The sequence below is a fragment of the Bombus pyrosoma genome, linkage group LG3, assembly GCF_014825855.1.
Source record: "Bombus pyrosoma isolate SC7728 linkage group LG3, ASM1482585v1, whole genome shotgun sequence".
Taxonomy (NCBI): domain Eukaryota; kingdom Metazoa; phylum Arthropoda; class Insecta; order Hymenoptera; family Apidae; genus Bombus; species Bombus pyrosoma.
In genome coordinates this window covers 12,431,756-12,453,246 of record NC_057772.1, presented here as the reverse complement: position 1 = coordinate 12,453,246, position 21,491 = coordinate 12,431,756, and the positions used below count along the sequence as shown (strand labels likewise).

Below are 21,491 nucleotides of genomic sequence, written 5' to 3'. Positions count from 1 at the left end.
TCGTAATCCCGACGTGTTTCTTATCTTCTTACTGCACTCTTTTTACCTTTTCTTTTTATCTCATGCAATTTTCTTTTTTCTTCGATGAAGGTTTGGAAGATATCCTGGAATGAAAATTCTTGGCACATAATTTATGATATTGTAAGATTATATTTTCTGTTTATAGTCGAACTGCGGTAATTCGTATCGTATTTCTTTCTCTGATTCCTGTTACGCGCATTTTAACACTCTGGGGACCGGAGACGCGAACTCGCGTCTTTTATGCATCATGCGGTATCCTATAAAACTGTCGTTAAATAAAACAGTAAAAAACAGTAAAACGGTAAAAGAAGCAACGGATGCTACGAATGAAAGTGTTTTTAAATTACGTGTTCAAATAATACGAAACCGTTATCAATATATTAGATATAATATTGGTTGCCTGGAAAGTTCTTTCTCGCTCCAAAAACACGCAGGAATTTAGGCTATATGCTTGTCAGAGCAGACGGTCCCCAAAGTGTAAAGAAGTATTCGTGTTCTTCGCAATCACTTCAATTGTTGAAATCTGATTAACATAAATAAGTGTACAAATATTTGAGAGAGATAAATGTTAGTTCAGTTTTTATGTTATGAGAGTAGTTTTAATACGTTCTGCTTTGTTTTACCTACTGACTGTCGTAACTCCTTCCTGACAAAAGAAAGAGTAGAACATTTTTCTATATAAGGCTAACGTAACGAAAACTAAATCTTCAAGCAAAAATAAGAGCTATCAGTCCCCTTACTATTATTCAATTTCTAATATAAGCAAACGACATATTAAACCATGTCAATTTCTGAAAAACATCTGCCTCAAAATTTTCAACAGATTTTTATATTATCGATATTGAAGAGATCGCCAGAGGTTGTTCATGCAATATGTCAGAGTAATTATACTGTAATTCCACACTTTTACGTTGAAATCACCTCAATCGATTATTATACTAACCTTCGTGAAACAGCAGCAATAGTGGGTCGTTCTTCTGAAATAAAATATACTCAGGAGGTTTCAAGGTTATCTAAAATGGAAGGTTCACCAATCACTGTTACGCGATCACAAATTAGTGATAATTGCCTCGATAATTCAGGCGAATCAATTTCGAGGCATCGCGCGGTCATTATCACGAACTATGCTATGTTTCGCCAGTAGTAGCGTTAGTGTTCATTACGAAATCCTATCTAAGGAATGTTTTATAAAATTTGGTTTAATATTCTCTATTGTATTTTTAATGAATTTCAAACTATTGTCGAAATATTCATCCCACATGAATGGTGGGTATCATAGACTTAAATCTTTGTTGACGATTTTTGACACTTTATTCAATATTTTATCTCATCACCCATCCCATAGATAGTTACGAACAGTGTAATACAAGTTTCAAGCGTTTCCATTTTCTGTTTCGTTGGATTTGTAATTGAACCGATCCGTCGATGAATCGAGGGAATTGTTGCGAATCTTTATCGAATTTTACACTTATATAGTAGCAGGTGAATGGTGGGGATAGTCTTACGCATAGCAAATGTCGTTGAATCTCCAATTAAAAATGTTTCGAATGGGTGGCGTCGTATTTGCCGTTGAAACCACGTCCCGGTATTTTCGTCCCTCGTCTTCTGTGTATACGCCAGTAGATTATTGGATTTGAAGGGGTTCCGCTTGTTCCAAGAGGATGGAGCGGACTAGAAGAGAAGGAAGCACATAGAGGCAACGGGTCGTGACAAAAAGACACGTCTGCTTGTGGATTCTCCGAAACTTTTTGGCGGCCGAACGTCGCACACAGCAGTTTATTCGAGCAACTCGGAAGGTACAATTCGACCCTCGTTCATTCTTTTCCCCTGATTTTTCGTGAATATGGATGAAAGTTTGCTTCCTGTCGTTCCAGTCTACTCCGACAGTGGGTTAATTTATTTGGGCTTGTGGAAAAAAAATGTTTCTTCGACTCGTCTTCGCGAGAGGGGGATCGTTGGTTGTTGAAACTCCATTCGTGATGTTGAGGCCGCACCGGAATGGGGAAAGTATCGTAAGTGGAGTAATTTACTGGTATCGTTACGATCTCAGAATCACATCAAGAGGTCCACGAAATGAAAAAAATTCTTCTCATTCACTCGATAATATCATCCAATTTCCAATAAAACACTCCGCGTATCAACATCCATACTTGCATTAAAAAGACTCTTGGGGACGCTTCTCCGGACAGTCTTTCTCAGAAGTTTGTCTAAGGGATGTCATCTAAAAAATTCTTCAGAAATCTTCTTCCAGAAATTATTCCTAAAAGAACGTTCTAAAGATATATTACAGAAATCTCGTTGAAAAATTCTGCCGAAGGAATTTGTTTAAAGATGCTTCTTAGGAGCTTCTCCTGCAGCAACGTCGAAGAAAAGAAAAGAACAGAATCTATTTCGAGAAAATTCCTCCGAGAGGCGGATCTGAAGAAAGAAATAAGTCGATGGTGTCCGAATGAATATTTTAATCATCCTCGTGCTCGCCTTCAAAGGCGACAGTTCTCTTGTTAGTTTCTCTCTTTGGTCTTCTTTTGCCACCCGGGTGGTACGGAAAAACGAAAGTGCGCGTTCATGCAAAATCGACTGGCGCTGCCCTTTGACCCTGTCGCGCATCGCGGACAGCCAGGATCCGTCTGGCCCCAACAACGGACTGCGTTCACAGTTAGGTTCTCACGGCTCATACATGAATGCATGTGTATACTGGCTGAAACAGTCAGCGATTGGCCCGACGCGACACGGCCACGTTGCCCAGCCACGATCCGTACGTGGGCGATGGCTGGTGGTCGCCGACCGATGGAGAATGCTTTTTCGATCTTTGTCCTTCCTATTGCTCTATTTGTGCTATAAATAGGGTCGTGAGAGTGACAAATGATCTGAACATCGTTATCAGAAAATAATTTTATTGAAACAGAACACGTGCTACTGAAACACAGAACAGACTTCTTTTTCGCTCAAGATTCCTCGCGCAACATTAGCGCCCTTAAACGCCACTCATCGAGTCCGATTCTTCATGACAATTCGTCTCAACGAAAGTAACTAGCAATGTCAATCGATACCATCAGCTTTCTTGTTTTCTCTTTTTCATGGTTAGCAGCGATCAACCCTTACATTGCTGAAGAGATGAATTGATTAATTGGAGATAGAGTAAGAGTCGTTAATTGTTAATTGGCGATGGAAGAAAAATGTTCATAATTGAGAAAGGACAGAAAAGAAAATTAGTTTATTATAATGTTATAAATACTTCAATCTTCTGGAAGAAGAGATTAATGACGAAAAAGATATTCAGGAAATTCTTGAAATTTACAGCTACGATGTTAGAAGAATAAGATTCAATAATACAAAATGATTGGGGAAAAATTTGACCAAATTAATGGACTTATTTTATATGATTTATTTTGCATCTATCTTCATTCTTGAAGTTGCTATCTGGTCGTACTTCTCGAGAGAATTACAGATCAACTTATTTTTGTAAAAATTATCTTTCATAGACAGTTATTAGCGCAGGCGCTGCAGGTTTCCATCTTTTATTATTCAAACATTTCCAACTTTATTTGGCAAATAAACCTGTTTGTCATTAAGTGCTCCTTTTTGAAGTAAATGTACGGAAATATGAAATGTTGGATCGAGATAGATCCTCCTGTGTCGTCGTTTCCATCGTTATCTAGTAACAATCGGTTGCTTTTCGTTAAATTATTTTACAGTGTATCGAAACATTGTTACGTTGTAAAATTTACGAAGACGTTTCTTTCATTGTTTTCATATTTTGTCGAAACAGGCCGAGAAAACAGAACGGTAATCTGATTTCGTAAAATTACTCGGAATAAACGGAGTTGGACGAAGCAGAATTTTTGAGAAAATTCTGATGCAGCAAATTCTGGCACAGCAGAAGATACCTAAGATCGTGAAGGGTGACAAGGTTGAGCGTTTGTGGAGCAAAGGACCTTATTATCCCAATTCCTTTTCTCCGCCTATGTCTATCCATAATTTGGATTTTTCGACATTTTCCTCTATTGTTGAAATGCGTATACAATGATCTTGCGTTTGTGGTCCCTTCCATCAAAGACGTAGTCCCTTTTTGTGCTTTTCAGCATCTACACAGTAGCATATTGAATGCTGTGTTACTTTGTCGTGCATTCATCGTAGATAAGGTCATAACAAAGAAATCTCCGCTCGATCTGATTCCTATGGGCATGATAATTCCAAAACCAGTTGCAATGCATTATGAGCTGATTGCTGACTTGATCTTGCCCAATGATGACGTGATTTGTGTTAACGTAATCGAAGGTGACATCCCTAAACATCAGGTATCGCTAGAAGACACGTCTATACCTCTAGACAGTTTTGATGTGGTAATTGCTGAAAGTCACAATGCCTACGAATGTTATGTTACCTCGCCGCGTGTTACCCTGCGGTCGATCGAAGCAACTTTTCAGCAAAATCAGGACAAGACGTTTGGATCTTGGGATCCACTACACAATATCCCAGTTTATCTCAGTTATGTCCCGGCAAATAGGAATCTTGTTGGATATTGTGATGTCGAGAAACGCAGCGATGCTATTTTTGTGCTGATTTTGCACAATGATATGTGCTGATTTTGTGCTGATTCCAATGATATGTTGGGGCGTTTACGATGGTGTCCCAAACTTGTTATACGAGTCTCCACTCATTTGGAAAAATTAAGAGAAAAATAATAACGGAAGACCGTTAATATTTTGTATATAAAATATATATTTCATTTTATTCAGCAAAAGAAATTGCTGACAATGAGTCGTTTGTATAGTCTACCTCATCTCTTCTATATATATATATATGTATAATATATAAATTATTCCAAAATAAACTTGAAAATAAACCGAGTGAACTTAATAAATATCAGTTCTTAATATATTCGTATCTTTTTTTTTTTTGACAGAAAGATAGCTAAAACAATTAGTAGGAAAATTGTCGTAAAAATAACCCAGAACCTTATCACGACATTTTTTTACAGAATTATTTGATTCTTTACTTATTGAGTCTTCTTTCTTGCATCATGCTGCGAGAAACTGACTTCTTTCTCCTATCTGAGAGATCCAAATTGCTTTCCCGCGAGTTCATCGATAATTTGCGACGAGATAATTCTGTTATTGTGACCTTTGCGTCTTTTTTTCGAAATAAATCGAGAAATTCTCTCAATATTTATACACGATGTTTCCTACTAGCGGTACAACTGAAAAGGGGATGAATCTAAGTCAATATTTTTGCCTACGAATATTCATTCCTGAATAATTGGATATTGCTGATTCATGAGGTATACACACTCTTGACTACATTAACACTTCCTACATTTTTTAAGCTTTGCCATTATATCGATGCAATGTTTAAAACGGCACTCTTAAAGAACTCTAAAATTTTTAAATTGATAAATAGAATTTTCTGAGTAAAAAAATAGCTTTATTTCATTGTCCATCCCAACTATTCAATAAATCTGGTTAGTAGTACGAGCGGCACAGTGATATCTGTTTTCTATCTCATTTAGGTAAAGTATTTTATCTAGCATTTTTTCATTTTTCCAGATGTATTGAAATATTTCAAGTTCTCCGTGTTTTCTTTATCTTCTAAGCAAAGTTGGAAAGTTCTGAAATTTCTTTGTAGAAATCTAGAAATGGTCTTCGATCCAATTGTTTATTAGATGATTTTAATAGTTTGTAATGTCGCACGTATCACGTATTAAGTTAGATAGTCTTAGTTTAGATGCAGATAGAACATTTGTTAGTGCAGCAGATAAGCCACTAAGTCTTTGCCACTCTTTAACTTTCTAGTGAATTTTTCTTGCTTTCACTTCTATTTCCTTCTTCTTTTTGCTATCTTTGTCACAGTTGCGCGCGATGGGATTTTCTTCAAAAAGAGAGGCTAATATCGTTGGTTTCAATGATTTTAAACGTCTCTCATTTGTAATTTAGTGACGTTCTGCATAATATTATTATGAATGTAGATTCGTTGTTACCTATCTCTTCCTAAAATTTATTTTATCTCACTTCTTTACTTATTTATTTCGCGATACAATCAGCCATTCAGAACTATTATTTAGCAGAATGAATCGTTATTTCTTCAGCAGTCTCACACATATCCGCATCATTCAACAGCCAAGTTACCCTCGCATGACTCGACAGGAAGTTCGTTAGGGGCGTTTTCACGCAGCGGGGGTTGGACAAGCGAAGTCCGAGTAAACACTATTAAGGTTCCTTCGTTGAAATTCTGCGTTGACGCTTGTTTTCTCTGGGCAACAGCCTCGATGAAAAAACTTTTCCCACTTGCCACGAATAGATTCATCCCTCTGTTATTCCGTCCTCCCTTTCTCGATTTTATGTATCTTGCATGCTTCCCCCCAAAGACAGAGAAACTTACAGAAACAATTGAACATAATAAAGAAAATATTGTTTTAAGATTAAGGAAATTAATTTTATAACTTTATTCGTTTCTTTATACAAATTCTATTATTTCTCTAACTATACAAAAACCAAAAAATATTGTGTTTGTTCGACGAGAAAAGTTCAATGGAATATTTAAATCGCTATTTTTTTAATTGTTATTTACACAGATGTCGATACCAACAAATTTTTTTCTGATGATATAGTTTTATTATTTTTTATATACAGTGAATTACCAAAATGTTTGCACATATATTGAGCAATATACACAGAAACTTTTATAAAAAAAGAATTATACAAGATATGAATTTACATAAACATCCGCTGTCTAGTAGATAATCAAACGTTCCCATTGTTGTTGCAGTTCTGAACGAGCTCGAGGGCCTGGCAAGGGGTGCGGACGCCAGAGATTGTCCTCCGGCTTCGAGGGCGACTTTGGATCCAGAACACGTGGCCAGGGTGGCTGAGAGCGCGAAGGTAGCTCTGGCTTTCGCGAGAAGCAGAAATCCAGCGATTCGGTGCTTGACCACCAGAGGAACTGTGCTGACGTCCAGTACGTTTACGGTAGAGGAGGATGTTGACAAGGTGAGCGAATCAGCTTGGTTTATGCAGATGGTTATGAGATTGCGAATGTTTATTCATTTATGGAAAACTTCAAATATAGAAAATGCAAATAATACATAGTATAATAATTAATAAAGTAAAAAATAACTAATAAGCTTTGTACAGATCGTAATAAATAATAATGACGTTATACCATATTCGGTGAATGAGACAGATAGAGATAAGCATTCCAATTAAAATTCCAAATCTCTTAGATATATGAAGCTCAACGTTGTCTCATTCAAAGAAGAAATTTGTTTTAGTAACGAATTTTTTATGTTTCTCTTTAACTTTTTTTATTATAGTATACAACTAAGAACAATATTTTTTCGAACGCCTTGTTACTATTTAATACAAATTTATAATGAAAATGCAACGAACTTTTCGAACAACCCAATCCATATCTGACTCATGAAGTCACGTGCCGTTATAAAAGGTTAAAATTCTGAAACTAACAAGAAGAATCTTTTGAGGTTGCAGAAGCGCCGCCAATTGAAATTCCCGCGATGCTGAGTCGCGTGTCATTTTATAAAAATAATAAGCGAAACATCTGTAATTCTGTTGCAGGACGGGTTGACAAGAAACGATGACAGAATACTGGCTACGTGCTTGAGCCTCTGCAAGGCGGGTAACAAAGATCAAGTAAATGCAGGTACGTACATACACGGTGCCACCGCGCATATTTCTCTCAGAGGGTACTCTGAACACGTTTCAAGCGTTTCCCGACGCTTTGATGGTGATTAATACCGCCTCTGGCCGATTGTAATGCTCGTTCCGCTCGCGGATAAACCGTTATCGGCGTTGACAGTACATATGGTCTCGTGATCGACCTATTCGTTACTTTTGTTCGCCTTTATCGGAATAGAATTTATTAATTGATAGGATGCTGCTTATTCGTCTCAATTTGTAATACTGATAATTTGCTATTACGTAATTTTTGTTTTATTTTCGAATTTCTGAGTCTCGGAGGTTTCTTCATTGGGAAAACGTTCAAGAACATGGCATGATTGTGCAAGACATACCGAAACTACATCGCTACCTTCCTTAGTTAAAATGTCCTGTCTAATATCTGTTCGTTCTTTATAATACTCTACAAGTATCCAAATACATTCGTGAGCTAATATATATTAAAACATTTGGATTGTGGTTTTAAATTTATATTATATAGGCTGTGTTACGAAATAATGGACAAATATTCTAAATTGACGCAAGAAAGAGTAATAAAACTTCAGTTTTCTTGGATGTTTCGAGATGGTAGGTAGGACGTTTTAACTAAGGAGGATAGATCAAACGAAATGCGTCTCTGGATAAAAGTTTCCATGATCTAACAAAAACACCCACCATCTCAACCAGAATGTCACTCTCTTCATCCAATCATCGAACCAACAGCTCCTTTAGAAAGCTAAACAATCCCGGAATTTTCGTTTCAACAGAAGAGGGTCAGCCACGACGACTCAGGAGAGAAGTTGTCCTACTAACGGATGACAGGAACTTGAGGGTGAAGGCGCTAGCAAGGGATGTTCCCGTAAGAGAGGTGCCCGATTTTATGCAATGGGCCGGCCTTGGTTGAGACGCTTTTCCGACCAAACATACCCGCTAACGAAAAATCTTCCGTTACCACCCCCGCCGAGTAAACTTGAACAACAGCAGCAGCAGAAATAGCAGCAGCAACCATAAACAGCAACAGCAGCAGCAAGACAAAGAAAAGGAAAGAAAACGTGGAAGAAAGAGCATGGAGGAAAAAAGGGGAAACAAAGAAAAGAGGATATCTCGCATCGTGCTCCCTCAATCGTGGCCGATCAGCCGTCGCGCGCGTGCGACGGATCTTCCGTTCCCACACGTAAGTTCGTTCTGATTGTCGAGGTCGTGCCTATACCCGCGGTGATGCATTCATCGTGTCGGCGAGGATGTCAAAGAGATCGGCAAATAATGTGTGTGTGTGTATGAGAGAGTGAATATGAGTGACTTAGTGAGTGAGTGAGTGAGTGAGTGAGTGAACGAGCGAGCGAGTGAGAGTGAGAATGAGAGTGAGAGTAAGTGAGTGAGTGAGTGAGTGAGTGTGTTAGTGTGTGAGAGAGAGAGAGAGAATATGACTGGTCATTTTCCATGGTGACATTGCTCGATGTAGATCGAGTTTTTAGGAGCGACCGAGACTAGGAGAAACACAAGGAGAACGGTAGTTTGTTTCGAGTAGGATCGGAAATAGAGGGATAAGAGAGAGGGAAATAGATATAATTAGATAGAAACGACGATGCGTGATCGCGACGCTTTCCATCGTTGATTTCTTTTTCTTTCTTTCCCTGTTTTTAATATATTATATCTAATAGTTATATTTAGAGAAATATAGATTTCTGTTTTCTTCAACACGATTAACAGCTACTATGAAGATTTTCGTACATGTAAGGAGAAAGGGGGATGTAAAGCGGCGCGAGAACGTTGATAGCTGAATCGTATCGAGGCAAAGTAATTTGCCCGAGAACGGAGACAGGAAAGTATGCTACTCGATCTGAGAGAAACATATGAGAAAGTAAAGCAAGAAAATGAATGAAGCGAGAAACGAAACGAAACGAGACGAGATGAAGAGGGGTCGATATTTTTTACACACGTGAATATCTTTTTTGGTTGATTTTTATCGATGACGACCGCTCTGCGGCCGGCTTCATTTTTCTCTACCTTTTATCATGTTTGTAACGGTCTATACACGCGTATATATGCATATATATATGTATATTTGTACGCACTTTTGAATATTGTATACACCGTATGCGGTCGTTGGAGGATGCGTTCGGAATCCGCGTACATCCCGCCCCGCGTGTGTGTCGCTTGTCTTTCTTTTTCTTCTCTTTTCTTATGCTGTCCTTTTTAGCAAGCTCCCTCCCTCGTACCGGATCGTTCTGGAATTAATTTTCTCTCTTTCTTCTCTTTTCTGTTTTTCCTCTCCCTTTCGACTGTCCCTTCGTTTCTTTTTCTACACTTTTTCTTTCTCGTTGTACGCGTAACGAAAAAGTTATCCTTGCACGCCGTGTATTATTCTTTTTTTTCTTTTCTTTTCTTTTTTTTTGGATGCAATTTTCGATATTTGTATCGTACTTTTTCACTTTTCTTCACTTTTTTCTTTAACGATTCTATGGTTTTTTCGTACAATTTCGATGCCTTTATTTTTACTCGTTGTTAGCTTCTTTTTGCCTTTTACGAGTCTCGTAACGCCTTATGGACTTTATCGAAGTTTCTTCAGGCGTAATTTCCATTGTAATCTAGAGCAGAGAAAGGTGTGTTTGATAAATATATATGTATATATATAGATTTTTTAGATTGGCGGGGGAGAGATACATATGATCAACTGAGAAACAGGAGTAACTACTGACTAGTGCAAATTACGTAAAACGAAATTTAATACGGGTCCTCAGATACTTGTATCCGTAGATTTCATCGTAAAACTATTTCAGTTTACCGGAGATATTCTCTATCTTTCATACTAATATTTTTCAATTAATTACTTTGTTAATATTTCTTTTAAAAAGCCACCGCGTACTAACTTAATTGCTAACATATTTTGTTTGCAAATATTCGTTAATCGTCAAAATAAAGAACAGTGATGTTTAGCTTAGTGCTCAATTACACAGAATTCAAATAATTAGACACTAAGTAAAATTTTGTTCATGTAAACTAATATACTTGCTTATCCATTCAATCTATCATAGCTGAGTCTAGCACACCTGTGGTCCGTAAGGCATTACAAGAAGGATTTTAATTTTTTTTTATATAACAATTTACGCGCTCGGTGTTGGCGCAGCGAGAACGAGTGCGATTTTTACAACACAAAAAAGGTGAACGTGTTTTAAGCCGGATATAATCATGAGAGACGCTCCCCATTTGCATTCCCACTAAAACAAAGTTTTCCAGGATGACGGCGTAGAGGTCCCGAATCCTCGTCGTTTTCCAGCGACTGCTCGCGTGTCATTGTCGAGAATGTCATGTGAATTTTTTAATCGAGACAATTTGCTCGCGTCAAAATGCCACAGACACGAAATTGAAACGTCATTTGTTTCGCTTATAACTGCCGCCAGAGACCTTCCTTCTGTTGGCGGATGCCATTTTGTCGACTAACTTTGCTACCATTTCCATGTCCCAATGAATTCGTGAAATTTCGTCAGGGGAATCAAGAATGTTAATTTGTAAATTAAATGGATTTTGTTTTGTTGGATTAAATGGTATTACTTTTTTGATTAAATGCTCATCATTTTGTTCGTCAATACTGCTGAGGTGTTAAAATTCTTACGCTCCGTTCTTGTTTTTGATTTAAGCACCAAAAATGTTCTTAATATATAATGAACTTTGGCATAAAATAAAAGCTTGAATCTTTCGTGGTTTCTTCAAGTTTAGAAAATTTCTTCAGCTTCCGTTGAAAATTACTTAAAGGGCGTAGCAAACAGTATAACATAAAAGACTTTTTTTTCAAATTTGTATTTCGTGAATCGACTTGATAATATTTGATTAATTTAGGAATATTATTCGTTGATCAAGTAAATGTCATTGTTTATTTTGTCAAGCGAATGATTACATTATTTTATAAACTAATTTATGATGTATTTGAATAAATGTAATATAATAATAATATGTCTAGAAGCGTTTTGTTTATTAAACAAGATTTAATAATTTGGTCGACAAAGTGGTTATCTAATCAACGAAGTAAATATCATTTAATGAAGCAATATTATGTCATTTTTTTGAAAACGTGAACTGTATCAAGTTATTCGTGTTATTAATAATATTAGTGAAAATCGAATTATTTTCTTATCAAAGTTGGCATTGTCTTACTCTTTAGACGGAAATGGCGTCCTTTCATTCCATCAAGATCACGTGTATGTGGAGCAATGAGCCGCTTATTAATTTAATTTGACAAAGTCAAAGTTTGTAATTGTGAAATTATAACGTCGATAATCTTACGGGAAATTTATATTATAATTGTATATATTATAATTATAATTGTGTACATATTATAATTATAATTATATAGGTTTCGCTACTCTTTTGTGACACACAACTCTGCATCATGTTTTTTTACTATCTTTACTCATTTCTACTGTCTTAAATGATGAATTAATCTTATAGAAATTTAATGGACCGAGTAAATTGTTAAAACACCGATGAAATATATTATATATATGAACTCTTTTTCAATTTATATGTATGCATATACATGTATATACATAAAAGGCGAAGGTAAAAAAGAGGTAAAAAAAGAAGAAAGAAAGAGAAACTATTAATCACACGCGAAATAGTTAAAATGACCGTATAGCGTTGCAAAGGATCATCGTAAATCGTGCGTCAGCATAACAAATTAATATCAATATTTGACAGTTCTGCAAGACATAAAATTGCTAAAATTGCGTTGTAAAATCATCGATCAAAGGAGAAACTATCGATCGTAACGTTGCATCGTGATCCACCGTACGTGAGCGGATATAAATCGAACAGAAGAAAAAGAATATTTTTACGCGTACGTGAACAAAGCAGAAAGCAACGGAAGGAAATGTAGAGGAAACACTGATACGTGTATACGCGCTTGCGCTTTTTCTTCTTGCCTGTGTCGACGAACTTTCAGAACACTCGAACAGTGTAGAGACTAGGAGAAATAACAGAAATCTATTGTCGCATGTAGTCGTTGATTTCGGGAGGTCTTGAATGTCCTAACACGATCGTATGACTTTTGCTCGATTGCATATCAATGATTAACCCCTTGCGGGAGATTAAGATTATAGAAAAAAAAAACATATAATAAATAAATAAATATATATATATATACATATATATCTATACATAGAAAGAAATATTGTACAGTGTATCAAGGAATAAGGATAAAAATTTAAAGTGCTTATAGTATTCATCAAGAATAAGTATACAATTCTTAATCGATATAGAATTTAGAAAGTCTATATTTTTTGTAGTAAAATGTAATTTTGTATTTGCTAATATGCAATAACTGAAAAGTAACATACATATCTATCCATTGCATCTTAAAACTTATATATTTGATATAGTTTCCATTAATTATTATTTCCTATGGATGAGGCAAATCGTAATACTATAAAATTAATTATCCTTGCAAAATATACATACAAAATCACATTTTACACTAAAGGTATCGGCTTTTCAACTTAAGTTAATCAAACATTCTTTTTATTCCATCTGACGCTGTATAAGTCTACAAACTCTTAATTCCTTTTCTAATAGCACTCTGTATATTTGTCGCGACTTTTCATGTGATAGGAATTTTCATCGCTAGGTCACCAATGTCTACGATACTTCTCTACGGTACACGCTGTATTTATTTTTCTAGAACATACTCGCCATTCGAACGAATCTATAATCATCGTAAGTGTGTACATTAAATGAGGAATCGTGAGTAATTTATACACACGTACATAGAAAATGATCGACCACAAAGGGTTAATCGACTCGAATCGAACGCGTCTAAAATGTATTTTAAGATTCGGTACGATCGAGATCACAAACATTCCGAATAGAAGGATTGATATCGAACTGGTTGAACGTGTTGATCGTGAATAATTTTGGTATCGTGATGTTTTTCCACGGAATTCGATGATCATGTCATGGTGGGACGATCGCACGCGACGTGATGAATCGGGAAATTATCGTTTAGCTTTATTCCGATTTGTTACTTGGACGAGACTCGTTCGTTAATTGTTATCTACCAAACTTGCGTTTTTTAAAACTGAATTCAATAGTAAATTATTCGTTGATCTATTGATTCTCGGTCATTGTTACCGAGTAGAAACATTGATAATGAATTTTTTTTAATGAATTTTTTAATCTATAATAAATCTATAATAAATATCGTCCTTCAAACTTACAGACTTTCAAATAAAAATAATCTGTTCAAAGATTTCTTTAACTACATGTGTATTTAGAGAAGTTTTTCAGGCCCTATATGGCCTTATCTCCAAGATTGTTCCAAACTGTTTCATAAAAATGAAAAGAAACAAAAAATGGCGATGATAATTGAGAGTCAGCAAAGTAATCGAGAACAATTGTATCCGTTCGTATTTAACGTTTTAGCCGCCACAATTCATATGTATTAATCCTTGAGAATGGAGGAGAGAGGATGAGAGAGAGAGAGAGAGAGAGAGAGAGAGAGAGAGAGAGAGAGAGAGAGAGAGAGAGAGGAAGAAAGAGAGAGTGAATGAAACTGATAAACAAGGGACCGTGAGAGATGAGAACGCGACGTGTCCTATTTTTCGATGAAAACTCTAGTTACTTAACGATCAATAGCGATTAATTCTGCAAGAAGAGAGCGAGTGCAAGGAAACAAGTGAAAGAGAAAGTGATCAAGAGACACGAAGAGGAAATAAGAGCATTCGTAATCGACTGGAACTCCTCTTGATCGTATCTTTTCGACTGGTTCACTTTTCTTTTTTCTTTTTAAGATAGTTGTACACATCGTCGATATTAATGTTACTCTTTTCCTCTTTTCATCATGTAGTACGTATGCATTAAATGGTAGAGACGATCAGCTCGATGCTGCACCATTTTCGAAGCTTCTTTAAAAACTGTTAACACAATTATCCTTTGACACTAGAAATACCACCATGGTTGAAAAATAATTTGTTATTGTCTTAGATAAAACACGTATTTCTAAAACTTTCATTATTCTAGCTCTTATCTCCAGTTACTGTGCAATATGAACATTTTGTCAATATCTATCTCTATTGATGTAAAACGGTAAAGTTACAAGTAAACTATTCTGCTTCATATTTTCTTACGAATTATAATCCTTTTATCATATTTTATTGTTTTGGCAAAAAAGTTGGAAACCAGCTAAAAGATAAACTAAAACTGCAGATACTATTACGTGTTAAAACACCTTCAGTGACCCAAACAAAACAACAAAAGCACAAAATTTACGAATAGTTATACTTGTCAGTGGGAATAATAGCTATCACAATTCTGTTCATTAGTGAAACCGACTCTATTGGTCTTTCTAGCGTTAATGGCGATAAACAGAATCAGTCAAAAAGTCCTAACACCGATTGTAATCATCATATCACGTTGATTCCTCCGCAATAGCCGAATAGTGCAATAACAGGTGGCAAACTGGTAACGTCTCCGGTCGATCCGCGCGAGTCCTCGGTGTTGTGATCGACGAATTCGATTCGACCAACTGGATAGTTAAATATCTACATATACCGCAGAAATTATAAGAGATTTTATCTAGAAAATTTCAAATCGTTTCTTCGACACATCGACGAAGATGAAGTTACAGAAAAGAAAAGAAAAGAAAAAGAAAAAAAAGAAAAAAAATGCTCGTTTCAGTTGAGAGATCTTCTTGATGGGTAGATTGAAACGCGCGTTTTCTTTTTATCGCATCGTATATCGATTGTTGCATTCTTACAAATGTAAAGCTGCCGAATCCCACAGCGTCACTGTGATTGATGCAAAATCACGTGGACATCGCATCGCTCCAGACGAGCTCAATGCTCGTTGAATCGTGCGTCGAATAAATTCAAAAAATTTGCCGCGACTTTTCCTTTGGCAAATGTCGAGGAACGCAGCGTGTCGAACCTCCGCAACTTGCCGTCAGTTCCTTTGCTTCTCGAGATGCGCCGACGCCAAGCTCAAGAACGTCTTAAAGCGTCTATTTTTCTACTGTATCTCTTCTGCAATTAAAGTCACGGCGTCCTTTAATCTTGCTGTGCTCCATGGGTCATTTTCGATCGAATCGTATCTTTTAACATCCGAAAATTTCTTAAATTTGAGGAAATTATAGGGTAATCGTTCTTGATTTCTCGTTTGAATCGTATGTTAATGATTTTTTTCGAAAAGACTGAAGGATCGCAGTAGGGTTAATTACAAGTGGTTATCGGATAACATTCGCAATAAAGTAACTGTGTTTCCTGTTAAAACCGAAATTTTACATTCCATTCAGCCACCACGCCAGACATTCTTGGTGAGAATGACATTATTTTGTATCAACTTGCGGAGGATCGAGATCTTCTGCTTCCTTTTTCTTTTTTTGCCTTGATTGATTTTACTGGCTGGCTGTAAAAATTTGGTGAGATTTAAAGAAGAAAAGAGAAGGAAGATAGACGATGGTTAGAGACAAGTGAAAATAGAATTAAATATGGCGTCGACGAATACGACCGATCTGTGCAACTTGTTAACGTTACGATTTTTATGGCACGTTTTATACGCGTGCCGAAAGCTGTGGTCTCTATCCCATCCCGGAACGATTTACACCATAAGTGTACCTATGAATGCATATAAGATATACGTTATATATAAAATACGAATACACGCGAACACAACTATACCGATTACACACCACTGGCCATCGATTTTAATTCAAGATTGTCACAATACCAATTATATGCGTATAGTAATTAAATATGTAAAAGAACGGTGTTAAATGGTACGTTTATATTTTGACTCGGAAAGAGGATTTTCTTTTTTCTTTTTGAATAATGTGACGAATAATTGTCGACGATAACAATGATTATGGCGACGATAAGAACGACGACGACGACGATGATGATGATAATCAGTACGATGCAGCGGTAGAATTTTTAGGCTAATCATTTATTACACTTATGAAGAATGTCAGTACTATAGTGTTACCACTTTGGTTATTCAATAAAACGCGAAGTTGACGGAATCGCTGTTACATATTCACGTGTAAGGTGTATTATTTACTCTTCTGATCCCACTTCTTCTAACCATCAAAATTCATTTCAAGAATTTCGAATTGAATTTCAAGAATTTTCAATTGAATTCTTGAAATGAATTTTGATGATGTTCTAGGATTATACAGTATTTATGCACTTCACATTATATCACATTGTATTTATATACTGATGCAACATTTACTTCCACATAAGTTGATTATCGCTTTGTCCTTTCTTTATTATTAGAAATAACATAAGAAAACATTTTTATATTATATTCCTATTATATTATATTCCATTTATATATTATATTATATCCCTATATATAAAGGCGCCAGTAGGGTACAAAGAGTTAAGAAACTTGATCCCAACTAAAATTCCTCTTGCTCTTATACGAGCATTACGTATCCATAAGCATGGCAATACTCCGAACAGGCAAAGCGTCCATTATCATTCTTCATCGTTTATGAGATCGAAGAATCTCGCGCAGCGATTAGTGCGCGCTTCCGAGTAATTGCTCGGCCTTTTCCCGGCTCGATTCGACCCCGATGGCCCCGCGTCATTGGGATCGTTTGCTCGCGAGCTCTTTACCCACTTCGCGATATTTAGGTCTATAAAGCACGCGAACTCGAGCATTGAAAGCCGATCGAACACGAGCATTGAAAGCCGATCGAACACGCTCGGCCTCGTTACAAAGCTTCGCTGAGCGCCACACAGTTTGAGAACCAGTGTTTGATCAGTCGTTACATACATGTGATTTTTGGTTCAGTTAATAGGATTTTCCGTGTATATAATCGAGTTCCATTAAATATCTGCTCGCAAATATTGTATGTATATAATAATGTTTCGAGCTTGAAGCATTTGGGAATGAATTTGAGAATAATAGTTCTTTATTTATTTTATACCGTGTATACAGGACAATAAGTATGCACAACTGATGCAACGTATTATTATGAAATTAACTGTATACTTTATGGAGTATAGAATGATAAATGATCTGTATTGTAAAATTTCACTCGTACAAATGAAGTTCATATAAGCAGAGTTTTACAGTATGTCAAAAGCAAACTTTTGTTTGCTTTGATATGAGTTGGGGCATTTGAATTTTGGCCAGCTAGGTAATTAGATAGAGCAGCTGAAATTAAATACTTCACCGTGGCGGCGTTCAGGCTGAGTCGAGAGAGTAAGCTATGTCCGTGCGGTCAGCTCGTGTTATTAAATTTATTCTTAGGTATTGTCCTGGCTCGGGATGCCGATAACGTTTTTCATGTTACGAACCATTACCGCGTATAATATGAATTTTCGACGCGAAGTTATTGGCTATTCGTGAACAACAAATTACGACGCTTGTTGTTGACGTTGGTGACAATGGTTGGGGCATAAAGTTGGGGCAGGTTAAATTAAATCCCTTATTGCTAGGTTGATTAAATTTAGTAACGATAAAATAGGTAGCTTGGAGTGGTGGTCGTAAAATGTGTTTGATGGTGTAGAGAATTATTGAGACAAGGGTTGGTAGTTGGTTATTGAGGTGAAATAAATTTATTAATAATAATATAGGTAGGTTATCGTCGGGGTTAAAAAATATGACGATATTTAGAATTATTGAGATAATAGGATCAGTAATTTACAGGCTAATAAAAACGTACAAACAATACGAAAAATATTGGATAGGTTTGATAAATATAGATTGGATTAGATTAGAAGAATTATAGAATGTTTCGATAATATTTGAAATTATTGAACTTGATTAATGAACTGAGATGAGTTAAATTTATTTCTAATGAAATAGATATCGTAGAGTTAAATTATACGTTTAAAATTGTTAAGATAAATGTATAATGATTGCTTGAAATATAAGTAGCAGAGGTAGTAGTGAAATTGTGATAGATCTATTCGCAGTTAAAAAAGCATACACATCTTAAAAATGATTAAAATTAGAATAACTTTAGAATCTTTAACGTTCGTTTTAACTCAAAGAAAATTGCTCCAATTTTCATTGATTAAAATATGATAGATTCTGCAATTTTCTCGATTATTAATATTCACCTGGTCGAGTCTGTGCTATAACTAGCAAGAAATTAACGAACACACGGGAAAGATGTTGGAATGTTGTTGGAATCTATAATTTATAGTCCCCTTAATAATTAAGGAAAATTCGAAATTTATTCATATATAGATAATGAAAAAATATCAAACGGAAATACCAATTTTATAATGATACTATACATGCTATACGAAGAACACATCGCTACGTAACTATGGAACAGTAATTGCATTAGTTTTAAACGAAGAAGCGCCGTTACAGGTAATGAACCATTAGGCTGGGTCATGCATGTGTCTCGACGGTAATTAGTAACTAGATACTTCGAAATTAAACGAACGCGCTCGAAATAAACGTAACAACCGTGCGTGTTCGATAATAAAATAGAGTGCGTACACGTGTAAAAACGTTTCTCGAGATTATCTTCTCCTAGAGTACAACATAACATATGCAAGGTGATAAGAAACGATAAAAATGTGTATTTACTGTAACGTAATATTAACAGTTAGGTCGTATGGAATGTTTAACATATCAAGCGAATAGCATTCCTAATCGTGAAAAATGATACATCCTTTATTCGCGTCGTTTGAACACATTATATCGCACACACAGTCTTTCTCATAAAATTATATCGTTATATTATTCCGAAGTTTACGTCGACGTGTATGTATATCGACCTGGTTACAATATCGGTAATTAGATAAACAGTTATGTCGTAACACGTCGGGCTAACGTGCGTTCCAGTATACTGAAAACTCCATGAATAGTTTTTCCACCGACGAAGGAAAAGCAATTCCTCTTGGACGTATCGACGTACCGTTACAGAGTTCATCGACGAACCTTATCGATCATTTAATTTTCTTTATTCGTACAGCCATCCGAGCTACGTATCGGAACATTTGTTCGAAAGCATGTTGTCTCCTATCTGGGCGATTTTTGGATAATATACCGTGCATCATAACTACACTCCAAATGCTTATACATTTTTAGGAAATTGAAATCCATACAAATTTACGTAATGCATATAATACGTTTATATTTAAGTTACTTCGGTTATTCTCGATCAAAATCATTTAAATTAAGTTACTAATTCTTATACAGTAACATTTTCAATTTGAGTTACGATTGTTATAATCCCTGTAGAAGGATTACCTGTACTATTTTCAACATTAATTCTACTCCGATCATCCACCGAATCCATCTGCGCAATACAAATCTACCAACTTACTTTCACGAGGACGATCGTCAAGCGACGTTCGTTCGTTCGAATAATCACCGTCTCTCTGTCGGGAAGCCACGTAGGGGAGCTGGAAACTCGGTTCACCGTCGGACAGTAGATTTCCGGTCGAGTTTATCCAACGGAGGGAACGGCAGCAGCAGTTCTGTGGCGAGCGAGAGTCCGCCAGGCTGGTTATTTTTAACCAGCCAACCTTGAACTTGCTGTGCTGCTCCTGCTCCTACTGCTCCTGCTGCTGCTGCTGCTGCTGTGATCCGATCACCAATAAAGGGACTTATCTAATTCTGAGAAAGGCGATCGGCTCTCTCGGCTAAAGGTAAGTACCCACGCTGTATTCCCAGCAGCAGCCTACCACGGACGTACGTTATACTACATCCTGGCCTCGGTACCGTGGCTCGGGGACACGCTCGAAAGGGACCTCTTAACATTCGCCAGTATATGTCCCACGACGTAGCTTGCACCGCCGGGGTTATGTTTAAAGATGTGCCTTCCCCATGGAACAATCGAACCGAGATATTTGTTTGATCTTTCCTGAGTTCGACGTTGCTTCGACTATTTCAGTTCTTTTAACAAAAATTTTCACGCTCGTTTGGTAACCGGAGCATATGGGTATCCTGAACGTATCATTTTCATATACCAAATATACATGCAACAATAATCTCATTTTCATTATGGCTGTAATCTAGGTAATAGCGTTTAAAGATTTTAATAACTCTAATACTTACAGATGAACTTTCAACAAATAGATGTCGTTTGAATATCGTCGAAAGTAAGACCAGGATGTTTGAAACAGTAGGAATTTAATAATTTACCGTAGTATACGTGTTTTGGGATCAATTGGTAGTTGCTAGTATATGGCAAAAAGCAACTGCCAAATGTGATCATCTTCTCTTAAAAATGTTCAATCACTTGTGGAAATAAGTATAATATACAGCTTTACCCTAGCACACGATTTCATATAGACTCCCTTACTGAAGGGTACGAAAGAGTATCAAAGAGTACCGAAAGAATACTTAGAGGTAGAAAAAAATACCAAAGAAAAGAGTGTTCTTTAAAATTGGAAATGAGATGTCAAGTAAAACGAAGATAAGGATCAAAGATCGTGCCATTTCGCCGGAAACCCGCGTGGTCAAATGGTTTTCCCGACACACCGTGCAGATCCAAGAGCTGCTAATCGGAGTTATCAGTCCACGTAGTTGCACGTGTTCCGTGCACGCCGTTTTTCATGAGGAAGCGCAACAAAAGTGACTGTCGCGGCTGGTAACTGCAACACACGCGTAAGACACGCTCACGCCGCGGTGTGTGCACACGGCTGTACGTCAGGAACGCCGGCATGTCCGTCTATGGTTCCCCCCTAGGTGGATGCTCGTGATAACTCCCGCGAGAGTTATGCGGTAGTCACCGCGAGATAACATAAACTCGCGCGTTATCTGATCAGACAATGCATCCGGTGATTTGTGGACTCACGAATGGGGTGACCTGCATACCGAGATACCTGGTGTTGC

The 21,491-nt window shown here is 36.6% G+C and overlaps 1 protein-coding gene across 7 annotated transcripts in view; it reads left to right on the top strand.

Annotated features, from left to right (window-relative positions):
- The window catches only part of LOC122566368 (telomerase-binding protein EST1A-like), a 215,485-nt gene that overhangs the window by 131,861 nt on the left and 62,133 nt on the right, over window positions 1-21,491 (top strand). For 5 of the 7 annotated variants that reach the window (XM_043723514.1, XM_043723510.1, XM_043723511.1 and 2 more), the window contains 3 exons: window positions 6,787-7,007; window positions 7,593-7,677; window positions 8,459-16,715. In XM_043723514.1, coding sequence (XP_043579449.1) covers window positions 6,787-7,007; window positions 7,593-7,677; window positions 8,459-8,595 — 443 coding nt within the window. In that variant the 3' untranslated portion in view covers window positions 8,596-16,715. Of the gene's footprint in view, window positions 1-6,786; window positions 7,008-7,592; window positions 7,678-8,458; window positions 16,716-21,491 lie in introns of those variants that run through there. The other 2 variants (XR_006316484.1, XR_006316483.1) reach the window with 1 other exon arrangement.